This window comes from Antennarius striatus, chromosome 9 (genome assembly GCF_040054535.1).
Source record: "Antennarius striatus isolate MH-2024 chromosome 9, ASM4005453v1, whole genome shotgun sequence".
Lineage (NCBI taxonomy): Eukaryota > Metazoa > Chordata > Actinopteri > Lophiiformes > Antennariidae > Antennarius > Antennarius striatus.
Genome location: NC_090784.1, coordinates 16,085,267 through 16,101,700, shown reverse-complemented (window position 1 = coordinate 16,101,700; position 16,434 = coordinate 16,085,267). Strand labels below are relative to the sequence as shown.

Genomic DNA, 16,434 nt, shown 5'->3' with positions numbered 1-16,434 from the left:
CAAATTTTTGTAAGAATATTACATCTTAATATTTACAAAGCAAATAACCATAACTGTTGGATAAATGTAGCTTAAGTCAAACATTTTAAAATTTGTGGTTTAAAATTAGTACTAATTACGTTAGCACAGTATTGAGTAAATGTGCTTACTTATTTTATCAATTAACTCTTTGAATTTACTGATTTCATGAGATTGAAGACAGGATTGGATGATAAAAATACTGTTCTTTTTGTCTCAAATTTGTAAAACCCTCCTGGATTAGACGGAAAATTCACCGTCACCAAGCAGAAAACGTCCTTTTTTAGCCAGTTGACTTTTGTTTACATAATTCACATGACAGCAATACTAACAAATGATGATGCAATTCAGACAAATACCTATTGAAACACTTCATTTTTTTGCTGAGATATTCTGACTTGTAAGAGCATTTTCAGTGTGGAAGCCAAGAATCTGAATATTTTATTAGTAGGTTTGCAGACATGATGTATAATTCAAGTACAAAATACCTAAACGTGATTTCATTGTGATTCTTCATCTTTGCTTTTATTATTAATAACAATACTTAGTCATTAAACAAAAACACAAAATAAAAACAGAAATAATAACACTGTAATTAGGACACAGCTGTTTCTTCTGTATCACTGGGGAAGAGAGGCTGCTTGTTGGTCTGGGTTAGTAAAAAACAATGTGGCGGTTGAATGTATGACATTTTAAAGGAAGGGAGTTTAAAAAGAGGACAGGAGAGAGGTAAATGATGGGGGGGGCAAAAGGGGACACAGAAAAGAGAAAAGGACATGCAGACAGGAGAGACAGCCTCCCGTACGTTACACATAAGGCACTTGACTTACAAAAAAATTTAAAGCAAGATAATAAAAACTGAAGCGCTCATTTCAATGATTCATCATAAATCTCAAAACGCAAACCTTGAACATCTGGAAAATAATTAAAATACATTACATCCCCTTATCATCAAACAACAAGTCCTGTAAACTTGTTTTCTACACAGAATCATTCCTAAAATCATTCACTTCGATCGACGTTAAAGTTCAACCTGGCTTCACAAACACGACCCAGGTTGCTAGGCAACGGCTCAAAAAAATCTGGTTCAGATTTGTAAAATGTGAAAACGGTTGATCCGATTCATTCCATTTGATTTAGTAAAACTCTCGAGTTTCAACACAGAGACCCACTCACAGTGATTTCACTGAGTCATCTCTTTTCAGGGAGCGGCATCATCAGGATGATTCACAGCTGGGAATCAAACAGTTTCAGCCAAATCAGAGAGGAAAAACACTCATCTCTGTGAAAAATAACAGGAAGTCAGATTTCTACGGCAGCATTGGTTTTAAGCACCGTTCCCTGGGGGATCAGTAATGGCAGAAACAACCGTTCCAAGTTAGACATCTCCTTTGGGAACAGGAATAGCACATTATAAAACATGCCAGGTTGAGAATTGAACAGATGAAAAGTTAAAACAAGAAAGCAATATTTTCTTGTTGTTCATTCACAAATCTGGCAAAAAGATTTACTCCTTGAACTTTACAAGGCGACTTAATAAATGGCACACATCATATCTCAGAGCAGCGGCAACTCAGGCCAACTGCAAGTTATTACAGACACTGAATACTTGTGCAAAGAAGTTGCAACAGCTAAACATTTACGTAATTGCATAGAAAGAAACATAGGGGAAATAAATGCCCTGTTCTCTAACCTAGCTGACTCACTCATTCTCTCTTTTGTTCTTTTGGTAGGAAACAGAAAAGGCATGACAAAATAAAGCGACACACAATTAAAGCAGAAAGCTTTTAAAATGGCATTTTAGCAACCACTGGCTCTAAGGCACACAGAACATGGAAAGCTGAAGTTGAAGCAGCATCAACCCCCCAGCCCCCCACCTGACCCCCATGTTCACTGTCACTTTGCTCCTCTTCAGTTCTCTCCTGTCTCATTTTAAAATTTTCGGACTGACATCAAACATTGACTATGGTACAATTTCTTTGATGACAACACAAAAAAAGCCATCTAATGTAGTGTATCTCTGTGCTGGATATCTGTGCCCTCTAAAATTACATGTGTGAAAGTATTTTTGTGTTGTACGAATGTAACAGCATCAAATCTTCTCAAGATACCCGCTGTTCAAGGATTTACGGAATGGTTTCCCCTCTGCCTACCTCCCTCCCCGACACACACTCCTTATTTCTTTTTATGTTCATCCCTCCCTCCTCCTTCCCTACTGAGGGATATGAGTCCTTCTCACGTTCTTTTGTCCTGGAGCTTGTTTGCTTTCACTCTGTCTTGCTGTGGTTGTTATTGTGAACAGCGTGACCGTTTTGCACTGGTCCGTTTTTCTTCATTTCCTTTCTACAATCCTCCTCCTCCTCTTCTTCTGATTCGTCTGTTTCATCTTTGTCGCTCCTTTCATCATCTACTTTTTCCTGTAAAAAAAAAAAAGACTATTATTTTCAAAGAGACATTTAACTCACAAAAGACACCAATGTTTATGTGGAAGTTGGACTTTGTCCACTTGTATTGATGATGTGTGTGTGTGTGTGTGTGTGTGTGTGTGTGTGTGTGTGTGTGTGTGTGTGTGAACTCTTCAACATTGAAATACTTCCTTTATCCCCAATGTTACTGGTAATGATCATAAGACAAGAAATCTGTAATTTCCTTACCCTAACTGCCTTTCATTTGGTGACTCTTTGCCACTAAACATAACATGAATCAAACCATAAAGCACAACCACATCCTGAATTAGAACAGAAATTTTGCTACTATGGTAAGATCTCTCATTGGAGAAGCAACACACTGCGTTTAATGTCAGTGTTAAGCACGTGCTGGTAATGGCTAGTCTCATGTAAATGAACGTTAATCAGTGGAGTGACATGAGTCGACATGAATGTGTGTGTTCCAATCTAGCTGTCGAAAAACGATCTGTAATATTCACACAGTTCTTACATCTTCTTATATTTTACTTGTGTTATAATGAAGGATATTTATGCAGTTACATACAGTACGTTCTGATTTTATGAGTGAATAATCAGAATGTTACCCTTCAAATGACGAACCAACAGCATTCAGCGGTTGAAGACAAACGGCTAGACTACTTGTAGTCTTTGAAGGTGACGTCCACCAATGTCACCCAACAAATTCTGTTTAGTGTGCTGGGAAGCAAATCAGGACCCTTTGTGGCTGTAAAGGGAGCTTTGTAACGTTAGATAACTGCCTCAGACAATGTTGATTGTGTCAGTGTCCAAATATATGTTGTGTAGGATCATGCAGAATGTGCCTTATTCTGAAAAAATGGTCTTCTTTGGAAAGACAACAATACAGTAATGATCCAGCTCTCTGACAAGTTGTTTTTTCTTCACACCACCTTCAGCAGCATCTCCTTGGCCTCTCACAGCTTTCATAAAATGTGTACAAAGTGCAACTTAGTCTTGGCATTCACTTTCATTAAGCTCTTGCAATCTGGGCTCCACATCATCAAAGAGGAGAACCAATACCCCAGGGAAACACAACTTATCTCCAGACCTGAGATAAGTCTGGAGATAAGTCTGCCTTGGGTCATTGTGCACACTGTGTAGGTACCCCTCTACCTCCTCCTTACAAAACCTTTATTTTCCCTCATCTTAAATTCCCAAGGAGCCGTATCAAGAACCTGATGGAGATTTGAGTGAATTCATGTCAGTCCTTCGCTGGCGGTCAGCTCGGTGGTCTCAATGCTTCCCATCAGATAGAATCATTTCTCACGTGGACGAGTTTTTCTACTTCTCTTAAAGCTTTCCTCAGGCTTTTCAAGTCCTCTTGCAAGAACAAACTCGAGCAAGTGATCTGCATCTAAAACAAGTCCCACTCCCTTTCTGCCTGCTGCTGTACACGACCTTGCTCGCTCTTTCCTTCTCATTGTCTCGAATGTGGTGGCCCGTTCAAACATTAGTGGTCCCTCCAAGCTTGATTGTAATTATTACAGGAATTGCTGTTGCCTAACCCTTTCTTTGCAGGAAGCAACGTGTACATGAATGCACACAGGAGTAGATGCACACCTTATTATTTACTTGTATTTCATGGGTATGGAGACTGCTTTGATAACAATGTAGTGAGTACTGACATTCCAAGTATGAATAATTAAAACTGTGAACTGTTATTTAAATTGATTTGTTCTCTTACATTGTTGGTGAGGAAGCGGACTGCTATGCGTATGATGAGGATGGCCCAGAAAATATGTAGACACTGCAGAATCATTAAAAGTCCATTGAAAAAGTAGTAGCCAAAGAAGGGTTCATAGATGGTCACTGGGTAAACCCACGTACAGTAAATAATCCTGAGAAAGAGAGAGCAAAGAGTAAGGATGCAGTCATTTTAATAATCAGCTGTTCATTACTGAAAAAGAACTGTATTTACCGGAAAGGGAAGATGACCAGACGGGTGACGATGAAGATTGCGGCAAATACAATGAAGATGTAGTTACAGGCGTTTCGCCACCCAGCATAGTTGAACATCTTTGCAGACTATAAAAGGAACAAAGAAAACAAGAACATTTTCTTAATGGGAAAGTTTCACATAAATTTCCACAAGGGGGCAGTGTTGTATCATAACTGAACTACAGGTTCCTCAGATTTGCAAGAGAACATTTAAATCTCATTGTGGAAGGATAATGTCATCAGTTAGCAGCATTTTTAGGAGAGATAAATGAAGTTAGCTCAAAATACAATGTGAATATTCATACTGACCCCATTCATAATTACACAATCACTCTGTGTCCCTTTACCATGGACTGTTTCACCTGCAAGTGTCCTCATGTAAATGCTACCCATGTAAAGTGCTGCAAAGTCCCTGTTGGAACATTTACCTCAAGTAGGTAATCGGAGGAATCGTGCACCAGCATGATGAGAGTTCCAGCACGGATGTAGTTAACGCACCACGAGAAGCTAATGAGGAGGATCGTCGCTACATGATGGACAATCTGCTCCTTGAAGTCCTGATGAGACAAATGTGTTTAATGGACACACGGTTGGAAATGTTAGAAACATACATGATTGTGTGTTTAGTTGGACTACGCTTGAAGTGGCAAATCTTACATAAGTGAGTATAATTTTGTATTGGAGCAACAAAACATGCTTTGTTGGCAAGATTTTCCCCTTTGAGCTGAGCTGAGCAAAGTTCACTGAGACATTCACACTGAAACACGTGTAACAACAAATTAGTAACCACCCATGGTCTGCGACAGATGTCAAACTGATCCGATAGTGAGAACAGACTTTGTTTTCCTTTTATATGCAGTTGATTGTGATATCATTGATCCATAATTATATGAACCTGAGCAGAAAATGTCATTCTATTTCCATTTACAGTCACTTTGTGTATCTTTTCCTTCGGTTCTATATGAGTCTTTTACTTTACTGCGTCTGAACTGAGGATTGAATTCCATTCCAAAAATACATAAATTTACTCACTTTGCGTTTGACATCTGACGCCACGCTGAAGAGTAGAGAACTGTAAAAACCCAGTTCAATCATGTAGTACCAATACTGAGATGGCAGGAGAGTCTGAAGGACAGGAGAAAGATTTTCAATTTAAAAAAAGTAATACACAGTATGTGCGAATAAACAATGGAAGATAGAGCTGGAAGTGAACATTCTTTCATTGTTTGGGCTGTTAAACGGCTAAAAATATTTTAAATTATTCATTGCATCGCTCAAATATCTTGTTTTATATCTCAACACACTCAAAAGTATTTATTTGATTATTTCAGAAGACAGAGGACCAAAAATACTGACATTTGAGAGGTGGGAACTAATTAAAGACTGCTCTTTAATGGTAACACAAGCTAAAAATGAGTGTGGACAGGCAGGCCTACAACCATCTATGAGAAGGATGGATTTTTATTTGCCATTTTGTCAATAATTCTCTCATCACAAAATACAGCACAAAAATTCCTGTATGTATAGATGTGGCAGAAAATTGATAGATTCACCAATTAAAACAAAGACAATTTTGTATTTGCTTAAATCACAAGACGTCAATGTGCTTGCTAATGACTGTGGCTAACAGTGGGGACTGTGTGCCGGTCAGACGCGGCCGACTCAATAACCTGAAACCAGCAAGCACATGAAAAAACATCCAGCAGGAAGGAGATAAATTTCAAGACTGTCCTCTTCGAATGTCTTTTGCTTTTAAAGACTTTTCTACAGGCATCAAGTTTCCATGATGCATTCAGGGTACCAAGATATCTCAGAGACATACCAGTACAGGAAACCCTTCCCACATCTCCTTCAGGTCATACAGCCAAGGTTTCTAGAAAGAGAAACACAATGTGAATGGACAGCCGAGCTCCAAAACTGTATACATATATCAACTGACTCAGCACGGCAACGAGCCAATGCCGCTGCCCCTCTGACTGTGTGAGAGGCGAGGTTATCACGGCGAAAACGGCAGACTACCATGGAAACTGTCACGTAATGATGGCAGGTGAAGAATGAGGATGTGAACATGAAGAGATGAGAAGAGGAGGAGTGCTCAAGGTTAACATGGCAGTACTCACATCAATGAGGGCGGCCAGGCCAGCAATGAAAGCAAGAAGGTAAAAGGTAAATCTCCAACTGCAAGAGAACACACACACATACAAACACACTTTCTACTAAGTCAATGGGGAAAACACAATATACACATTTCCTACCAGCAGACGAACACTTCATTCATTCATTCTCACACCACAGTCATAAAACACACACCAGTGGCAGGTTGGTAAGAAATGCTAGGCTGAATGAACAGCCTGAAGAAATCTGGTTAACTGTGGTAAGAATGTCAAGTCTGAGCACAGACACACACACACACACACACACACACACACACACACACACACACACACACACACACACACACACACACACACACACACACACACACACACACACACACACACACACACACACACACACACACACACACACACACACACACACACACACACACACACACACACACACACACACACACACACACACACACACACACACACACACACACACACACACTCCTCCTTCTTAATATCCTGTAACAGAGACAGTCAGGGGTCATTGCCTCTACATCCAGGTGTACAGATGGGATTTCACACAGACAGCACAGCAGCAGCAGCAGATTTAGAAACAGAAATACAAACTTTGAACACAGAGAAGGAAGATGTGGTGAGAGTGTGACAGATTCCTCAGCGGGTGGAAATAAGGACGGAGACAGAAAGCTTGTTGTGTGTGCACAAACAATAGATTGATTCAGAACAGAAATGCTGCAACACACACAGCAAAAGACACCATGAGCGAGAAACAAGCATGCAGTCACATGCACGTCTGTCCACTACCTCACAAACATCATATGTCACCCTAAATCGCTTTTTTCACACATACATGTATGCAGCCGATGAGTTCTTGTACATTAAAGGGTCAATTTATCAAAATTACAAAAAAACAAAACAAAACAAAAAAACAACCAAAACCAAAAAAACAACAACTTTAATTTTAATGCTATGGACCATTTTAAATAACATTTTTGCATTGTAATTAATAAACAATTATTCTTTTCATATTCCCTTTTCCCAAACTAAAAATGAGCCAAAATGCTGTTCATGCTCCCCTCCTTTTTAAGGTATAAACGTGTCACTGTCTCACAGTTCAGATATCACCATTAAGGTCTCAACCTAACACACATTTACTCTGCTAGTCTCGTCAAAATAACCATTTATTATTTACCACATGGATTTACTACCTTTCACCACAGACACACAAAGTGGATTTTATCTCCCATCGCTTCCACTACAATGTAAGTTTACAGCATGCATTGGAGCACCTGACAACTGTTTATAAACGTGTTAAAAAATGTGAATGACAGAAATCTTAACCAATACTTTGTCAAACAAAAGAGAACAAAGTGATAAGACTGCAAGTTTTTTGTGTAAATCAAAGTTCTTCTCCATGAGCTCAGTGTCACTTTGTAATTTTGGCGAAATGACCTTTTAAGTCACAAGAACACAGCACTAGCATTAGCATTTGTCGACAAACACTGACAATGACCGCCACAAAGACGCAAACATTACATCAGCACAAATAGGTTATATATTGACTTATATGAGGTAGAATAATGCATCAACAGACGACTAATGAATACGTGTACCTACAAGCACGTCAGTGAATGTTTACCTGAATATCAATCCTTGTTAGCAATAATGCTAGCTTCTGCTTCTTATGGCATTGCATATTATTTCATTATTTCATATTTGTTGCTGCAGGGTAACTCTGGCCAGCGACACCAGCTTGTTTCAGCAGCCTGCCTCCATTATCACATAATGCTTTCAGTCTAGCTGCTGCTACAATTAATCTTCACAAGTGGAATTAATTTGATTCTTGTTTGGGTAGAGAGTTGGGCAACAGGTAACATGGCAGCAGACAGACAGTGTAATGAGTCCATGTTAAAAATAAAGGGCTAAATTTACTGTCAGGAAGGTGATCATATAGCAGGAGCAATAAGGAGAGGCAGCTGTTTTAACTCACTGCACAGCTTTTACAGAAATGTGTGTGTCAGTGTGTTTGTCTGTGAGTGAGTGCGTTGGGGTTTCTACCTGGCCTCTCGAAACTTTTTGAGCAAACTTGGTCGGTCCTGGTTCCTTCTTCTCCTGAACCATCGCTGCACTTGTCTTTCTGAACAGCCTGTCTGTTTACAAAGATTTGCGACTGAGTTCTGAAAACAGAGATCAGACTTCAGGATCCGTCCCAAGAACAGACACATCGCCTTATCATTTAAGGTTGTGTGTGCAAACGTCTACCTGTGTGGGGTTTTTGTTAATTTTACAGTAGTATGACTCCAGTGTGGGGTTGTGAGGGGCTTTGAGTCTTGCTGTCTCTTTCACCCCGAGCAGAGAAGCCAGCGGCGTTGCGACTGTCCTGCAAACGCAAAAAGGTTGTTGGTGATAAAATGTAGGAGAGTTAGTGGAAAACTAATGAAGCATTAGTGCAGTACAGGTTGTAACCTTGGAAACTCTTTGAATGATTTACCCAAAAATGAGATAAATTAAGCAAACAGACAAAAGCAGATCATTATTAGGGATTAGGAATAAATAATTTAAATAAATAATTTACCACCCTATAACAGGACGGGAGGGAGGAATAAAAACAATAACGAGCAAGAGAGCTTCTTGGCAACAAGTGATAAAATTCAGGGGAACTCTGGTCAGATATGGAAAGAATTAGCTGTTGGAAACAGGAACACTGTACTTGTGTGAAACACAATGTGAGTCACTTAAAAGAATGGGATTTTACATTTTACAAAGTAGGACACTACACAGAGAATATTAAATTACTGTGAGAAAAAAACAGGAGATAAACTGGAATAGAATAATGTAATTAAGGATCCCAGGATGAGATAATCAATAAGAAGGAGAAAGAGTATTAAAATAAGACAGTAGTCCAAAGAAAGACAAGAACTGTACTCCGAAAAAGGTGAAGAGTAATGCGTAAACTAAGGGGCGTAAATGTCTTCACAAACAACAAAAGAATGTCAATAATGAGCAAACATGTCGTGCAAAACGGACCAACCTTTCAAAGATCTGACGGATAATGAGGAACAGAAGAGCGATGGGGAGCGCCACCCACAAGTCCCGGCCTTTGGCGTATACCCGTCCATCCCGATCCTCCAGGTCGGCCCAGCCAAGACCCTCCGGAAACCAGAGCCTCTCCTGCCAGAACCACTCGCTCAGCTGTGACATCATCCTGCAGGTCCGGACACACAAAGTGTAAGAACAAGCTCTTGGTTCAGCTGTAGAGATGGACTCTGAACACTAAAGATGCTCGTGTTCCACAAGTAAAAAAATAGTGATATGTTTCCATGTAAAACCTGAATTCACTAGTTGTCCATAGGGGCTTTTAAAGCAGTGGTTGTGAATATGGGAAAACATCTGAGATTAGGAATGTTTGGCACCATGTAATTAAGAGAATCAGACGATGGTAACAACAGTTCCTTCTCAGTGGAAGCCTGGCTGTTGCTTTTTCCTAATGTATAAAACAGAGGTCACAAGCAGCGTGAAGGGAGCTCAGGAGGCCCACGTGAGGGAGGAAAACACAGACCAACAACTGAGTTTTGGACTTTCAACGCCAGCACTTTCCCAAACAGTCGATGGCAGCTGCAAGAGCTCTTTATTCAGAGCACAGAGATAAATATTCTGCTGTTCAGTTCAAGGAGTGGCAGAAGAGTAAAAAGGGTGGGCAGCGAGGGAGAACCAGCGTCTGAGGGACTTGAGTCATGATTCGTCCATATGTTCAGAGCAGGGAGGGCGTCCTACTCTCTCCATCCCTGGAGTCCCCATGCTGATCCACAATGACTTGCCTCCCAACTCACTGCAGCTGTGAATGCCAAAGCCCTGCTTCACTTCTGCTCCCATTCCCACCCCGTTCCTCCCTAGCAACGATCAGAAAGGATTCCCTCACCGGCTCAGAGTTAAAACTATGAGCAGGACTCATCCTCCCTTCAGCAACCTTAAACTACACAGCTGAAATTAGAATAGTGAACTTCTTCATTTAAGGTCACATCTAATTAGATGTAAGTCTTTCATTTATGAATTAATCTGTCAATTACTTACTGGATTAAGCATTTGTTATACTTAACATGAGAAAATAGGAAGACCAAAAGAGGATGTCTGGTTGTCCAATTATTCAAAACTATTTGAATATATAAAGAAAAATAACATTTGATAAGTTCAAACTTGAACACCTCTGAGAAAGTCTGCATTAAAAGTATCTTGGACAATTAATGATGTTTTCTGTTTCTTATTGACTAGATTTTTGATTATGTCTTCCGTGGCATTTACCCCACCCTTCCACATAGTTTCATGATCCGTCAGTTTGTGAAAACTGTTTAAAAAAAACAACCTTATCTTGCAGTATTCAAAAAGTAGGGGAAAAAAAATCCCGACAATCCCTGATCCTCCTCCTACACAACCAACTATTTCACAAGTTTCATTAAAATCTGTAAAGAGGTTTATGTGTGTGTTCCTGATAAAGACAAACACACGTACTGGGTAATCACACAATCTGTGAGAGCAAAGTAATCTATTACTCACCTCATGATTTAATTATTAAATGTAAAACAATTCATGTTCAAAACGGGATGGAATGACTGAATACTTTATATAAAACATATTGATATTTGTTGTAGCCTCTGACATGATTCATTGAACTTCTCACTTGTTTTTCAAGTAATGTCATTTAGTCACAGCCTGCTTCCTGTTGTAATAGCAGCCCTGGCTGTGTCCTGGGCTTTCCCGTCTCTCTTCCCACTTCAGCACACGGCGGCAGCGGATTGGAAGGGTGACATATTTTTTCCAAGTCATTTTGCCAATTGTTCCCCTTCACTAGCACAATGTTTCACTATTCACATTGTCCCTCGACATCTTGTGATCCCCGCTGAACAGAATGTTTTGAAGCATGTCAGTATCCTTATAAAGCAGCTTAATCTCAAAATTTGCAGTTCTGCTGATTGGCGGTTATTTAGGATATAAAGGATATTTTTAAGGTTACTAGTTAAAATGATTCAGTCAATTCAGCATTTTTAAACTTCTCCCCCCCCACACAGCTTTCCTCGCGACAATTTCCATTGGCCTGCTGGATCATATGACCAGACTCTGACCATTTTAGAGGTCCAATGACAACAGAGGACGCCTCTGGCAGGGGTGGGACGAGGGAAGTGCTTGGACACTCTGCTCTCCCTTCCTCACAAGGATGTGGTGATTGTAAACAGAGATCCAGCTGGAGACGGGTGGAGTGAAGCTCCAGATGTTACCGATATCTTTTCAATTGTACCTGACATTTTCAAACACATAGTCCAGTTTATGAAAAAAATTCTTTTAAATGATGAAGGGTACAAGCCACAGAGGGAAACCTAAGCATATCACACTGGAACCTGGTACAGAGTCCAGGGATGTTTGGAGAGTGTAAACATGCTGCCACCAGCTGCTCCATTCACTGCCCATGCATAAACAAAATGTCATGGATTTACTGTCATCTAATGCATCGTTCATCTCAGTGAAACTGAGCCAACTAGCGGAACATAAGTCACAAGGCTATGTCAATGTGCTGTGACTGTGAGTCACTAATAACATGGCATCCTGTGTGTAAAACTACACATTTACCCATAACCATGCATACCTAAGTTACTGCCTAACAGCTGAATCAAAGTACAACTTTTAAAAATTACAGACACAGAAATATCAGACAGATTTGACAGGGAACACCAGACTCACACACAGGAGAGGTCAAAGTCAAAATGGGGCAAAGTCAGCAGGCCCAGATCTTTTCAAGGCAGTGAACACAACTGTTGCTCTGATGAGGTTTCACCAGTGTCGCAATAATTGGCTGTTGTTTCATTACAGCAACAATTTAAACTGGAATACATGGGGGGGGGGATCTAATTCTAACTGCCTATGAATGAATTTCTGCTGGACTAAATTCTGCTGGTTTTAGAGTACTGCCTGCTACATGTTCAAATTAACTGACAGGTTCTAAAACATGGGACATAATCATTATTTATATTCTTAATCTTGCTTATTTAGTTTAATAACTTAGATAATTGTGTGAAGATACAGATGAGGAGAAATTACAACCAATGTTTGATTTTTAATGTACCTATACTAGCAGGGTATAAATATATTTTGTTTTTTTATGTTAGCCCAGTATTGACAGATATGGAATGATATCAACCTGTAAATCTGACTTATTGTCTTACTTCTAATTGGCTGATGGTGGCACTTTTATAAGTATCTCTCAGTCATGCCGTCACTGAGAAGAGCTGCAATAAAACAGGTTATAAATCTGCAATGGTACATTACACTGATGACTATGACATTTGTAAATGGATTTGAATATTGTAGCAGGCCTCCTGTTCCATTAAAATGATGTACTACATTACAAAGCTGGTAACCTTCAAAGGACTGCTTTAGTGTGTTACTTAGAGTCACAGTAGTGCTAGAACTAAAAAGTATAGTTGAGTAATCAATCGGAAGAAAACTATTATGCAATTATTGTAATAATTAATCTCTTAATACATTACGTTTTTTTCAATCAAACCAAATTAAAGCATACTTGTTCAGGCAAAAACTTCTGTTATAATGTTGGAAACTGAATATATCTGAGTGTGGATGTACCTACTATGAGGAGGTTTTAAAACATTTTGTATCAATATCACAAGATTATTTGACAACATAATAGATGATCAAATGAAGGGCTGCTGTAACTTCAACACTGATAAAAGTAAACTATTTGATGGAAATTAAATCAAGACTAGTTCATGATGCTAAATCTTGGTGGTTTAAAAACCAAGTAAGCCATTGTCACAAATATCAAGTGCATCAATATTGTGGTCTGTCTCTTACTTGCAGCAGTTCAACAAACAGCCATGTGCAGTTTGCAGACCATGATAAAAACCATGAAATCCAAACCACACTGACATTTCAGGATACTGACATGCTTTCTGCACATGGTTCATTAGTTGTAACTCATACTTTTCCGACAATGAATCCTACGAATCCTTCACAATCATCAATCAAAATCATTCCTCTGGATTTTGGTTTGACTGAAATGAAAAATCAGTGTAATTGAAGATTGATGCACAGGATTTGTATAACATTAGAAAATGTGAAATCATTATGGTTGCAAGTAGCCTGGTTGTAGTAATCAGTTTCATCACTGTCACAAGAAAGTCAACTTTAGCACCTACGACACTGATAGGTGACCCTGATGAATCATTGATGAGGTGACTTGATTAGTCATCTGACTGATTTGAATAGGCCTGTTCAGGAGGTGTGAGGTTAGCTTTGTCATGTTGATTCTTCTCTGAAAAGTCACAGGTCAGTTCTGCCCTCTGGGTAAGCCTTTCTTTGCCAAGAGAATTACCGTAGTCTGGCTCATGGATATATGTGAGATGAGAGTTAAAATTCTGATGGCTGATGACCATCAAACATTTGCAACTCTGAGATACCGCTGAGCAAAGACAGTGAAGGGGATGTGAAGCTGTAAAAACACAAGATATAATCATTCACAGATGATCAGTACAGTTACTTTCTGATGTCGGATTGAACGAAACTGGAAAATTAAAAAACTTTTGGTTTGAAATTTATGGAAAAGGAGAAAAATACGATCAAAATAGTTCACAGTGAATTTTATTTGGACTGACTCAACCATCAATTTACTGTTTCACTACTACTGTCTAGCAGACCGGATATACCCTGATAACATAGCTGTTCATAATAATGATTGTAGATATTTTGAAAGCAGGTAATAAAAGACATACATCTAAATTGGTTACAAGTATAACATTATTCTCCTATTATTCCGCAGGCATTACTCTGGCTACTGGGATTACCCATCAATGAGTTCACAGCCTCTGATGCTATTCCTAAAACAAATAACGGAAAAGCTAAATCTAGATCACAATGGTGCCAGCAGGAGGGGTCCCAAACAAAAACAACTTACTGTAATTAAAGAAGAAAAGAAAAAAATCATTTTAAAATCATCTTAACCTATCATTACTGAGCCACTGATTTATTGTGGACATTAACGCGGGTTGTTTTGTCTGTGTGTGGGTGGAGGTGTGTGTGGTCTGAAGCTAGTTAGCAAACTTTACTTTCGACACACTCACTGTTTGTTGGGCCACGCGCCAAGCGGCCCTCTCCGCGTTCACGTCACAAAACAAGGGTTAACGATAAATCAGGTAATGTCATATTCTTACTGCGTTTTTTTAAAGCTATTTTTTCCTCTTTTTTTTTTTTTTTTTTTTGCGTAAATCTGCTATATTTCATTACCATTTCCTGCAGAAATGCGTCATGACGTCTGAGAACGGACGCGGCGCGTGCGCCCACCACTACCCCGCTCACGCGGACATAATCGAATAGCGTCTAGTTTGTGACATGGAGGAGACAGACGTGTACTTACTTTGGCGTTTCCCCCCAGCAGAGGAGCTTAAGTGTTGATTGTATGAACAAATAATGAGAAAATAATTCAAGTCTTTATCCCCAAAGTCGTCCTGGTCCCACTTCGCGTGCTCGCTGAAAATCTAACGGTCCTGTTGAGTATGCCCAGCCCGCTGGTTGTGCTCGGAAGGGCGCAGTTACAGTCACCGTGAAGTATCCTTACCGACATTTACATCTTCCTCTTGAGTACAAAGTTTGTTTCTCTCGATGAAAAAAAACATTGATGTGCGCTAAAAACAAAAAACGTGGCTACTGCTGGGTGAACGCATAAAACGCAGCAATGCGACGCAAGATTTTTCTTTCAATCAGTGCTCAAGCCGTTTGGTCTCTCGTCGTCCCCCAGCTGTTATTTTCCTCTGCTTGTATCCCAGCGGTCAGCGGGGTCTGTCCAGGCGTCTGGCCGGGCAAAGGCGGAGGTCGAGCCGGCACGAGCGCGGACCAGGGGCAGACGGTGTGTGTGTGGGGGGGCGGGGGCGGGGGGGGGCACGCAGATGACGTAGGCGCAGCACATGAGAGCGCGTTCGGCTGACACACACACACACACACACACACACACACACACACACACACACACACACACACACACACACACACACACACACACACACACACACACACACACACACACACACACACACATGATCTCAGCTCGTTTCCGTTCTGAGAGAAGTTTACTCCTTTTTCTGAACGAATGAGAACCAGGTTAAAGAGTGACAGACACATGGCGTAAACCAATCAAAAAAATGGTGTGTTTATATGTGTGTGTGTGTGTTAGCCGAACGCGCTCTCACGTGCTGCGCCTACGTCATCAACTCGGCCCAGTTTGCAGACACAGGTTCAGTGGGTATCGGGTAATCTGGTTGCCATATGATGTGGGTGGTGACCACATACTTATTTTCGTTAATATATGTGTAAAGTTTGATTTGACTACTATGTTCTATTTGAGCTATGGCTAGCAGAACTAGTGCCCTCTGATGTGTTTTGTCTCCAATGCACTTTCCTACACTGTTGCGCTGAGGGAAATGTGAAAGTTGGGGACAGGCAAAGATCACACCAGCTGGTCAAAGAAGGCTGTCAAGGTTGCGGCATTCTAGTTGGACTCACTGAAGACGTTCTCTGAACAATCTGCTATGTACCATGAGAACCCCAGCCTGCCCATAGAGCACATCGGATGGACAGTGGAGTGTGTTCGGGGTCAGACTGCTGTCACTGAGATGCTCCACAGACTCAGGAAGTCTTTTGTCCTGAGAGCCATCCATGGGGCCCCCTCACTATCATAATACAACACACACGCACACACACACACGCACACACACACACACACACACACACGAACATATACATTTTATCACGTGATTGTGCCAGTTCCTGGACTTTAGCCTTATTACACTAATGGTAATGATGATGATGTTGGTAACTACCTCTTACAT

General features: G+C 40.3%; 1 protein-coding gene across 2 annotated transcripts; it reads right to left on the bottom strand.

The window, feature by feature from the left end:
- Nucleotides 1–434: 434 nt before the first annotated feature.
- cers2b (ceramide synthase 2b) lies at nt 435–15,451 on the bottom strand. Of its 2 annotated transcripts, none has more exons than XM_068323393.1 (11): nt 14,967–15,451; nt 9,582–9,755; nt 8,813–8,930; nt 8,609–8,727; nt 6,542–6,599; nt 6,244–6,294; nt 5,454–5,546; nt 4,850–4,978; nt 4,402–4,508; nt 4,168–4,321; nt 435–2,435 (listed from the first exon to the last, which is right to left on the bottom strand). In XM_068323393.1, the coding sequence occupies exons 2-11, from the start codon at nt 9,752–9,754 to the stop codon at nt 2,286–2,288; spliced, it is 1,152 nt and encodes a 383-aa protein (XP_068179494.1). In that variant the 5' UTR covers nt 9,755; nt 14,967–15,451; the 3' UTR covers nt 435–2,285. The 2 variants fall into 2 exon arrangements, with proteins under 2 accessions (XP_068179494.1, XP_068179495.1); XM_068323394.1 differs by lacking the exon at nt 14,967–15,451 and adding an exon at nt 14,674–14,957.
- Nucleotides 15,452–16,434: the final 983 nt, after the last annotated feature.

What these genes read in the sequence shown, in the direction of transcription:
- cers2b (XM_068323393.1), bottom strand. Translation starts at nt 9,754, where the DNA reads ATGATGTCACAGCTGAGCGAGTGGTTCTGGCAGGAGAGGCTCTGGTTT. An exon ending in ATCCGTCAGATCTTTGAAAG is followed by an intron (nt 8,931 to 9,581) that starts GTTGGTCCGTTT and finishes TTGCGTTTGCAG; the next exon opens with GACAGTCGCAACGCCGCTGG. An exon ending in CCTCCGATTACCTACTTGAG is followed by an intron (nt 4,509 to 4,849) that starts GTAAATGTTCCA and finishes TTCCTTTTATAG; the next exon opens with TCTGCAAAGATGTTCAACTA.